Below are 12,337 nucleotides of genomic sequence, written 5' to 3' on the forward strand. Positions count from 1 at the left end.
TTTTTCATCCCTCCAGATATATCCTGTTACTTATTTATACCGAGAAGTCGTTTAGCCGTATTAAATATCAAACAGGTGATAAAACACGAAAACTTGGCACGCTGACTGACAAATTGACATGCACATCGGAAGTGACATTAACAATCCTATATAAATACCAACAAATTGGAGTCAGATAAAAATAATCTAATTACCAATCAATATAATAAGGTCAAAGCTTTCATTAGGTTTTAATTATTTTTTAAAGTGTCCGTTCGTAATGTAGAGCAGCACAATTTGTGTTAATTCATTAATAATTCATGTAATGAGTAACGGTGAAATTAATTGGTCAATGTCGATCAGTTTAGGGGTTACAAGCATATTGTTGGCCTTAATGGAATTCATTATTACGTTGTACGTGTGACATGCCTTTCAATTTTAATTAGCAGGTTAGCAGACGTTGTCTACACTGGGACAGCTTTAATTAATCTACGTGATCACACATGTGGAATGAAGTAAGTAGTCAGAAGCGTATTTGAAAACTTTTCTGCTTTCGAAAGTAATGATTATTTAGGAAAAATACTAAAAAAAATATATTAATATATTTTTTTAGAAATATAAAAAGAAAATATATTAATATATTTTTTTAGACTACCAAAACAGCTTTAAACAGCAACAGTGTTAATTTTGAGGATCCGTGTTTGGATTCTTGTTAAAGAATCCTACTAAATTAAGGAGCATGCCAATCATTTACAGCAGCATCATGGTTTGTTAATTTAGTTCCCATCTTAAGTTATATATAAGAAACAAACTATGACTTCAGAGCGAATCAGGTAGTCGCAGATCAAATGAATACATATTTTTTTTAATGGTGTCATCCTCCTTTAACAAAAGTTCGTCCTAGTAAGAAACAAAACTGGTTCAAAGACAGACATTGTATTCGCAGAAGAACAAACACTAAACGATTCTAATGTCAAATACTTACGTCTCACCGTGACTGATTTATTCAGATAGGTCATGTACCTACATTAATTAAGATCCCAGAACGCAACATTGACAGCTAAATAATTCTTTTTGAATTCCCACGTTGAACTATTTATTGGTTGATATAATTAAGTAATTATATTACAATGTAAGTGGATGAGAATAGCTGAGGTGTCTGCCAGCAGTCATAATGATCTTGTGAGAGCTAGGTGATGAGATAAATGACTTGCGTGTGCTGTTGGTAATGATATGCGTGAGGATGAACCATTTCTTTGGAGATCTTTAGTTTATTATGAAGTTGCAGTAGAAAAACATGGAAATGATGATTGTGGGATTGATGATGACGGAAAAGTATTTATAGAAGAAGGTAAGCGGCTTAAAGATATGATCGTCGGATAGATTATAGACATTTTTCAAATGCATCAGCACAGTTTGAAAAGTATGGTTATCAATTCGTGTATCATTCAAAGAACTCCAAACCTTTTTCTTCATATACTTCTACTTACACTTTTAATCGTAAATTTGGTCTTATAAATACTAGCAGAACCTTTCGTAGAAGACACAATTGTCTTGAAATTAATATCCGACAAATTACTTTGTATTAACAGTGTTGTAGGTTTCATGATATCATTGCTTCATTTATTGCTTCTTAAAACGGATCATTTAGAGATATCATTAGGGAAGTCAGGTAACGAGTGATAAAAACAGATGTAGTAATGATAATTATATTGGTGAACATCTTTATACTTTTGTGTCAAGTTATCAACATTTTTATTTTCGTATCTTTTTTGTAGGTACTTATCCATTCTACGGAACGCAACTTACCTTCAATATTTAAATAAACTTAATACTATCTTTAGGTATTAGGATCATTCTTATCCTTATAAAGTTAAGCAAAATTTGTCAATTTGATATAATGTATTGTGGGATGTCTTATATACAAAACTAGGCATGTATTTCAGTCAAGGTAAATTTTCTAAGAGTTCCTATTTCTGTGCATTCCATATTTCTATTTAAGAAGCTATATTTAACATCACTCAATTTAGCTGTCTTATAAATAACTATCACAACGTCCAAATACGTATCTATTTTAGTATTATCTTTTAAAGCTGGTATACCTATTCCATTTGTGCTCGAGTTAAAAAATTCAAGAGATCGCAACACAATATAGTAAGATATACCTACATACATACCTATTTTTATACCTACGTATAGTTTATACGTGCTTCCCTTAAGTGACGTAACTGCTCCCCCGCGACTGTTCTATTTGAAGTCGAACTGAGTAAAAGTGCTAATTAAAAAGGACAGAAATATATAACTTACCATATATGGGAATAGGACGGTAGCATCTCTATCGGTGTCATCTTCCAGTGCAACGCCTGACGTGTATCCAGCGGTCTAAAGTTTCGCCACTAACTTGGTTGAAATTTAATATTGTATTTTTATATTTGGTGGCTCCAGTAAGTATTTTACTATTTTATTATGAGATAATTATTTTAGTTCGTACATTTCACTAAACAGTTTTATAAGAAAACATTTGTAAAACATTGTCTTGTCAAGTAATTTACCTACCTAGCAATTTATTGGGTTGATAATCAATATTCAAACCTATGTTACTCAGCTATTTTATCCGAAGGCAGGATCTTTGAATCATTGTGAGAAAGTATTTAGAGAACAATACCTAAAAAATAATTTATGCCTAACAATTTATGTTGCAAAAATACATATCCATAGGTATTTATATTTTTTTCTAATTCATTGATACTAGTCTAAAAATTCGTATGTTAATACAAGAATAATAATATAAAAATAAAGATTTTGTTTTATCATACAAAATACAAATTCAATACAATCCTACACCGTAGCAACCTGTTGGGTAGACTGTACACTATAACAAATGAGTTGGGCTGCGTCCGAGTGGCTGACGCGTGGGAGTGGCAGCGCGGGGCGGGGCGAGCGGGGACACCGCCCCAAACAAAATGGCGGCCACGCGGGCGCCAATTTTGAATTTCAATTTGAAATTGTGAAATGAATTTTATGGGCTATGTTAGTAAAATTAAATAAAATCATAGAATTTAGACTGAAAAGAGTAGGTAGCAAGGTTTTAAGCACCTTTTGCTAAAGATAGGTACCATTGTTTTTCTATTCATGTGGGATTAATTAATTTACTTCTTGTGCAATACAGTATAAACCAAAAAATCTATGTAGATGACGCTATGACGGTAGACAAATAGTAATAAAATTATCTATTTAGGTTGCTTATACAAATAACATTCTGTAGATAATACGATAATTAAAAGTTACAATAACAATCTAAGAGGGTCTTAAATGTTAGAGACTCGAATATACAAAACTGTTGATTTATGGCCTTATTAGTGTCGTTTAGCTTTATAATTCCCACCATGAATAAAACAATGACGAATCAATTAATAACTTAAACACAGATAACTTATCAAACGTGTCAAAAAGCCAATAAAATCAATTACAAAGTTGACTTGTATCTTAACACGAGACCATAAATTAAACTTATTCTCACAAAGGATCGCCGACAACACGAGTATCTATAAACAAATCGTTATTGCGATTTAAGGACCCATTTAAAAGCTATAAATTTTACAATACACCAAAATACGAACACTATGCCACACGAAATAAGGTCTATAATCATTTGTTTATACGCGACACCTTAGCTCTCATAAACTATTTTCAGTAACAGCTAAATGAAGAGGCGACTTTTCTATCTCGCTCAAGCTTGCCCGAAATGGTACAAGTATGATAGGGACGGGGGATATTTACGAGGTGTTTATATCGATACAGCGGCGTTGATTTAACCATTGCTTTGGTTTATTGCAGTCAATAAAATTGAACGTTATGAGGCAAGGTCGTAAGTGAAAAATCGTCAATGATTTATGTCTTCATCTTGGGACAGTAAGTTTTAACTTGTTCAGCGTTTTGTATGGTTTAGAACTAAAAAATGGATGTTTACAAAATTTGTGACAAGACACACTCATGGTATTTAGCAAGTCATTTGTAACTGTTTTTTTCTGGTGCCTGACTAACTAGACACTGAAAGTGGTTGCAAAAAGATCAAAGAGGACAGCATGTGTCAAAAAACATGGACTAGTAGATATTTCACGTTTCGATAACTGAATTGAACAAAACAATATAAATCTCTATAGTGATAATACAAAATTGCCCAATATAAGATTCTAATGAGAGCTTTGTACCGCATTATTTTCTTCAAAATGTATGCAACCAATTTAAATTAGAATATTTTTGAACCCTAATAGGATCTGATGCATTACTTCTAACAAATGCCTATTGGAACACAAACTACCAATGATATCAGGATATTAACCCAACATTCATATCAAATAAGACACTGATTAATACAATAAAAGAAATGACAGCAGAATATTTTTTATAAAATTCTGCTAAGAGACAGAATCAGAGTGATTGCTCCAATTGTTGGCAATATGTATGTAGATGATTGTGTTATCTGAGCGCGACCGTGAACCCAATCTGTGGCAAGTGCAATGGCACATTGACGAAGCTCATAAATAACACTTATCATCTCCCGGAGCCCAGACACCCACCATTTTACTATGACCCCTATAACAAAACAAAATCAATCCAATCACCTCCACTATAAAGGGTCTAGTTTAGCTGGTAGTGGAATTGAAAGAAATTGGATTGTTTACATCCGTTGGTGTATGATAAAAATAGCAAATACATCGGTGCCAATATTCAGTGTTTGTAAGTAAACAGTGTCTTGCCAAATGCCACACACAGCGAAATTGTATTGAAGCTAGTGCTTGTAAACAACAGATACAAACATATTGTGAGGAAAAAAATATGGTGCTAAATACAAATTATCTGTTAACCTCATCGTCAAATATTTGTGACACAAAGCAAAGAGATTCCAGAAATAAATGTAAATATGATTACATAAATACATGATTCTATTGCATAACAAGGCATTTCCCTTTTAAAGGAAACCCAAGAATGGGGCCAATCTTACATATAACGGGAAACAATACAAAGCCGTACTAATTACATAGAAAAAATAGTTATAATAACTTCCGGCGATCGCTGAAATCACCCAGACAAATACACGCCATTTAAAACCCTGCAAAACCATAATTGCCTCAATTCCAAACTTGTCAAAATCGCATTAGTTGAGATCGCAGTCGAGAATAATGTTTCGCCTTCAGCGTTCATTGGACGTAGGGATTATTAAAAACGCATTAGAGAAGCCACACCTAGTCGTATAAATAGCTTTCGTGAAACAGAAAAAAAACGTAATTTCGAGATTTGTGTGGGGTACCAATCAGCCGTGACTGACACGGAAGGTACGGGGGTATCACGCAAAATCATTATTTTGTCGTTAAGCTGACGTATTATAATGATGGTATCTAGCAACTCGATGTGGAAGAAAGCCTTTATTTCATAGCTGGAGTTGAGATATGTGCTGTATTAGGCACAGCTGTGAAACCTTGACCTTTTGGTGTTTTAGCCAAATGTAAATCTTGAACTTCAAGGAGCGAAGGAAACACTCTTGGGAGGTTTAGGGAAGACAAATTTCTTTCAGATTCTGACTGTTTTCTTTTACACAAATGTAAGTGAATCCGTCAAGATGAATGGAACCATTTCACTAAAATTCTTATAAGTAATTTGTGGTTTCTGTTTCCGATTACAGTTCAATTTAGTGAGATTTTTAATCTTCTTAAAACTAGGACGCAAGATAAATAAAATGTCTCAAACACATTCCTACTGAGCCACCAACTACAAAAGCAATATCTTTGATAAATGAAAGTATTATTTATATTTCATGGTTTCTCGTTTCAGAACAGCAGTCTTCAGAGTTTTTAGCGACAAATATTCCTTTAAGTCAATTAATTCTAAGGTAATTAACAATAAAAATCATAAAGTACAATCATTATGCTTTATTAATTTCATGTATTTATATATTTATGACAATATCGTCTCGCCTAACCTTATTATGTTACTAATTATAGTTATATTTCATAAATTTTGAATCGATAGGACATAAATGGTAAATAAAATCGTTGAAATTAGGTTCCAATGTCTCTCTACAGACCTAGTTCTTGAGTTTTCAGGACAGTTCTCGACAGACTTAAAAATCAGAACTTAATTTTATAAGTAAAACTAATTTTAAAATTTTACATTTCAAACTTATAGTTTCCATCTGGCAAGGGATTTGAAAATTTTGTGGAACATTGCACTGAAATTATAATATTACCATCTAAGAGGATTTATAAATGTCAGTGTCGTTATACACCATACTTATTGTAGTACACTTTTTAAAAGTAACAACAAATTAAAATACTGCTTAAACTCTAGCAATAAAATTACAACACAAACATGTGAATTGAGCAATTAAAAATAATTCAACAAAATGCATCCCAGCCAGACAGCTATCGAATATTCCACCCAATTGCAATAGAAGAAAACGTAAGCGAACCTAATTAGCGAATCAATAAATAAATATTGAATATATCGACAATATACAATTATTACAATTTACATTTCACTTAACGAACACAGCACAAAATAAAAAAAATCGAACCGGCTCACTGAGTTCTTATTAAAACATTCACTAATTACAATCTATGTGAAAAATAATTTACAAATAGTACTTTTTTATACATTATTACGAAAAAACGTATAACTTGAATCCTGACAAGATCAACCTTTCTATCACTCGCCAATTTTTTTTAATAATAATATTCGTAAAACTAACGTATTACGAGTATTTAAATTAGATATTTTTTTACGTATATCGGGTTCCTTAATCAATGATTTTATAAAAATACCTTTTCAAAATGATGTATTACGGTTATACCTGAAACGTCAAGCGCTCCGTATCTACTTATATCGTTCGTATAAACACCAGTTTATCTTCTAACTTTGGTATACTGTGAACATGTAACCTCATACCTACATTCCACAAGAGATTTAAAAATCAAAGTATCAAGTTCTGCACCTACGATAGTGAAGGTAACTTTTGTTTCATTATAAATAAAGTGATTGTCCTCATTCATGTCATTTTCTTTCAACGTGTCCACGATGTACTCACTTGACACACCTATCCACAATAGAAGTTCAAAGAATATCTCTTTTATGTTCTCATTAAGTATTTTTTAAATTATAAGCTTTGATCTCGTAACATTTTACAATAATAATAGATTTCCTATGACGTTTATTATCAGTATTAATTACGTATATGTGTCATCAAAAATCGTATACATTGCACTTGTAAACTGGCCTTCCCGCACTACGAGTTACGTATAGAAAAAAATAAGACGATCCACAAATCAAAAACACTCATACCGCAAAAAAACTCAAACCACGAATAATATCGTTGTTTCCCAAATTAATCTCAATAATTAATTATTCACACTAAAACAATTGTACATCATATAATCTAAAAATTATTATGTATGTACAGAATAGTATTTAGATAGCTTAATTAAGAAATAAAACATCAAATATATTAAATAATAACAATATGGATACTAATTGCCTTCTTATCAATGGTTACTTATAAGAGGTCCTTATGGTTTTGTGATTCAAAATTATTAGAGAATTTTAGCTTTACTTTGTCATAATTTCTGACATAGTGCTTGATACAAAATTTAACAATAAATTATGGACGTCATACTTTATTTTTTCCTGAATACCAAATCACTATTGATGCCAACTTACAGTAGCTATGAAATAAATATTATGAGGCATGTAGTATCAAGCACTCTGTCAAGAACTTGTACAAAAGAAATGACCGATTGCAAATCAGTAGTTAATACCGAAGAAATGATAATTAATCAACTATATAATCACATAAATGATGCAGTTTACTAATCATATACACTGCGTTTTTGGTAATTATTGGTATTGAGATTGTTTCTATAAATTAATTTATACTTAACAACTGTAAAAATCTCTTCATCACACTATCATTACTCGAAATCACTAGGTTACGTATTAGTTATAATGTAATATTATCATGAAAAGTCCAACATACAATTTATACAAATTAAACTGTTCTAGTAACTTCGGTCTCGGGGCGTATTGTTTCAGATTTGTGTTCGATACAATCGAACGTAATTCGTATACACAAAATAAACGCGGAAAACGGAGTTTGTGATTCGTGCGAGGAAATCTGAAACAAGCCACCCTCGACGTGGACCGCGCGAACTAAGCTAGAGGCCTTTACTGTGGCGAGGTGGGCGGACTCATATTGTCCGGCTCGTCCCCGGACCCAGGCTCGCCTTTGGTCTTGTTCTCCTTCTTCCACTTCATGCGGCGGTTCTGGAACCAGATCTTGATCTGGCGCTCGGTGAGGCAGAGCGCATGCGCGATCTCGATCCGTCTCCTCCGCGTCAGGTACCGGTTGAAGTGGAACTCCTTCTCCAGCTCGAGCGTCTGGTACCGGGTGTAGGTTTGCCGACCCCGCTTCCTTTCTGAAATTAGATAACGGTACACGTTAATATGAAACGAGAAAAAATAAAACAGTTTAATTTTAAACACACGGGGCAACCCTGACAGACGGCAGACGTTAAAAACTGCATAGGCATTTCTGATAAATGTTGGGTTATTTGTAAACGGCGAACACTCCCGCGCCGAGTTAATTGAAAATTGTTTTGAGCTTATCAATTTGTTAATTGTTTTTGCTTGTTGGGCATCTCTCGACTGTCGAGAGTTCTGGAGTCTTATAGAAATCTGTGCGCTGGGAAGTGGTAATCTAATTTTACAAACATTAATTCGCAATTGACCAAGTTAAGAAATTCTGTACCCAAAGATATTACACATTGCTTCGTATTTGCGGCTGACATTAGACGTTTTTTATCATCAATTTATCAGTTAAGTTATCTTTTTTAAACATGCTTGTATAAATGCATAATAATCAATTCACCGGCCTTTTCAATTAATAACTAATTTAAATTAGCATGACTGTTTATACGTCAGTGGTAAGCGACAAACTTTAATCTGCAAAATGGATTTACGCACAGCGAATTCGCATTAGAAATCAAGTAAAACTTTTATGGCGAAACAAATTCAGCATCATTCAGAAAAGTCCTTCTGACTACCGACAATGATCGCGCAGTAGTCTTAGTTCTATAATTACATACAGCTATTAGTGAGACGTAAGTAGACGCCTGTAATAAATTTACAGATATTTAATAATTCTGATATATTACCAACTCTGCGTATGTGTGCGTGATATTAAGTGTATATTACGTAAAATGATATACACATGTGTTTGTGAGTGAATACTCGGACCGAACCGCTACCGAAGCCAATTAAAATAATTTAAGACGCCGCAGGGCTTTTTCATTTTGTAATCATTATTCTTCGAGGAAGATGCGAAGCCTATTATACACGGTTTAGACGATGCACTGAACTGTAATTTATTTGAAGTGAAAAAAGACAAATCTGTGGATGAAACTGCACGTAACAAACGTGATTATGATATTATATAAATAGATAAGACAGAACATGTACCTGTTGATGGAGCAGAATTAAATAGGTGCATTAAAACGAAAACGCGAGGGCTGTCTAACAATAATAATCACAGACTAAATAATGAAGTTTAAGTTTAACGAAATGTTATAAACCCAAATCCTACAGTTTCAGAAATACATTTCGAATTGAAATGGAAACAGTTGAACTTAAATTTGAAACAAAGCAAAAGTTAGCTGATTATTTTCAGTTCAACGGTAACACGCGAAACGGCTTGGCATACAAGATAAACACGCTAAGTTCGAAGAAATACGCAGACACGAATCGCAGATTACATAGCGAATCACACTACCAACGATTTCCGAGAACGACAATATTCATGAAGTTGCAAAAAAGAAAGGAGTTGATGACAAACACGACAGACTGTTATGAGTGACAAATGTGGTTCTGAGGACTACAACATCATCAATATAGATAACCTCTGACCAGCTAACATAAATCTTAAGATTTCTACAGGAATTTAACAGAGTGATGTAAAAGAGTCAGACAGTGTTAGGGTTGGTGCAACGGATTCAAAATTATCGGCCACTTGTTGCTCGGGAAATTGATAACAACCTCATCGCCCTGACTGGATTTTGGGAGGCATTCAAATACCAACGTGTTGCTGTTGGAAGATCTTGAAGAAGTGGATACTGCAGTAGGAATAGAATAGAACATACTGAAGATAATCTACTTTGAACACTTTTTTTTTCTGAAAAGTTTGGTACCCAGCGTTCTTAAATGTGTAGTATTCTTTATCTGTTTTGAATTTGACTGTAAGACTTTCACTTTCATAATAACTTTGACTTTCATAATAACTGAAAAAATTGGCTTCAAACGCAATCTGGAAACACCAAACAATGACATGATTTATTAAGTCTTCATCTTTAAATTACAAATTAATACATACAAACTCACTACATATACAGTACTATAGAGCTCCCATCTACCTCTCCCTACCAGTCCTTAGTTTTAACGTCCCTAGACCTTAAATTTCATCAAGACAACACACGCTCTCATCGGTCATGTCGCGCCGAAAATTCCGAAACAATGTCGTATAGCGATATAGCTCATGAAATCCCCTTCCTAGCGGGCTTTATATATTACAGCAGCGGTTTCATCGCACACTCAGATGCATAAAACATGATCCCCCCGTCAGATTTAAACCGTCCGTAATAAGAGCATTAAAGAGGGCACAAGGCAAGCGAGATTCTAGCGGCTAGACGATATAGTGTACTTAATTTTAACTGGCTGGAGAAAATGTCTGATCGATGTGGAAGTAAAATATTGTCAGCCCCAGATGTGATGTGGTTACTCTTAGTAATCTTTGAAATATGTTGATTCCTTTCGATTTTTTTAGAAACCAGCTACATACAATTCCTTTGCAAGCTGTGTCTTCTTTAAAACTAAGAAATCTTTTAGCTCTTTTTAGTCAAAGTGACATTACATGACATATTTTTAGGTAACCGTCGAAAATTTCACACAAAATACCAGTTGAAATCTAAACTTCACTTTACCAAACAAACGAGCGTCTACAACGCAGCGTTCCAACCGCTCGTGTGTCTATCCCAAACGAAATCGCAGCTTTAGGAGCGTCGGGCGCAGCGCTGCATGTGTCGTCGGGCGACTATAAATCATCTCGGCCAGGGGAAGGGGCTTACTTTCACGACGATGTGGACAAACACCGGGCATTGTTGAAAATTGGCTACGATGGACCGGGGAAAGTGATCGGTAATGATGTAAGGTTCTGGATAGAAATTCTGTTTTGATATTGAGAGTTCTGTATGTTTATGGGTAAAGGATTTAGAATGTTTCTTGAGAATTAAAGGTGAGACTTTCTTGGAATGGTCATATAGTGTACGAATATGGAACAGATACAAAAGGTCAAATCCATCCATGTATCGATCGAAAGATTATCGTTAGCAATATCAAGACCACGAATGCGTTTCCCATGGCGATTGCAACAGAATCCATGCGATACTAATCCCCTGAGAAGTAAAGCCTGGTACACATTTATCTGGATAAAGTGCGTGCTAAAATATTGAAAGGCGTGCGCTATCTCACATCGCATTTGTACTGATTACTGCGTTGCGTGTTCAAAGGTAAAGGGTCGAAAAATGCGGTCAGCTGCCGCAAACCGGTTGTAACCAGCCTAAACTGAATTGAGATGTATACTCCTTTGTATACGTATAGAATTGATGATAAATGGCGTTATTATACTATATCAACCGTTACAATTTTGAATAACTACAGCTATTGAAAATTGGTCCGATTTATTTGACTAAATTACTTTATGAATCAAACAAATATTGGTACAGATATGGAAATTGTATGCAAAACTTTGGCAACTGCAACAATTTGGTACAATAGATTCTGCGGTTTAAGCAGGTGTTTCAACAACTATGAGAACCACAGCTATATCGTAAACATTGTTATTTCGACACTAGGAAGAGAGGTGAGGAAAATGCTACCAGATAATATTGGAATGCTGAATCCAGAAAAGCGTTTTAACTAAAAGACCTTTCATTGTCGACAATAGACTGATCCCATAATTACTTTAAGAGTACAACACCAACCTCTCTCAATGTCAGTATCGTAATGAAATAGTTCCAAACATTTTCCGCAACCGCGAGTAAAAAAATAATAACAGGCCAAGCGTGCGAGCCTAAATACCAAATTCATCAAGGGATGACAAGTGAAAAGAGCTTTTAATTTAATTCGTTGCGGTATCGCCACAGGAACACGAAAAAAATACAGCAACAGCTTGAAGCGATATCGACAATCCATAATTCATGTCCTACAATTTCATACATTTCGACTCCACGCCAACGCTATATTTGGGCGACGAAAA

At 34.2% G+C, this 12,337-nt stretch overlaps 1 protein-coding gene across 6 annotated transcripts in view; it reads right to left on the bottom strand.

Moving 5' to 3' along the window:
* Window positions 1-5,894: 5,894 nt before the first annotated feature.
* Window positions 5,895-12,337, bottom strand: part of Antp (Antennapedia) — a 169,851-nt gene continuing 163,408 nt past the window's right edge. For all 6 annotated transcript variants that reach the window (XM_021339575.3, XM_049837059.2, XM_021339566.3 and 3 more), the window contains one exon: window positions 5,895-8,447. In XM_021339575.3, coding sequence (XP_021195250.1) covers window positions 8,197-8,447 — 251 coding nt within the window. In that variant the 3' untranslated portion in view covers window positions 5,895-8,196. The remainder of the gene's footprint in view (window positions 8,448-12,337) is intronic.

This window comes from Helicoverpa armigera, chromosome 14 (genome assembly GCF_030705265.1).
Source record: "Helicoverpa armigera isolate CAAS_96S chromosome 14, ASM3070526v1, whole genome shotgun sequence".
In the NCBI taxonomy this organism is placed as follows: domain Eukaryota; kingdom Metazoa; phylum Arthropoda; class Insecta; order Lepidoptera; family Noctuidae; genus Helicoverpa; species Helicoverpa armigera.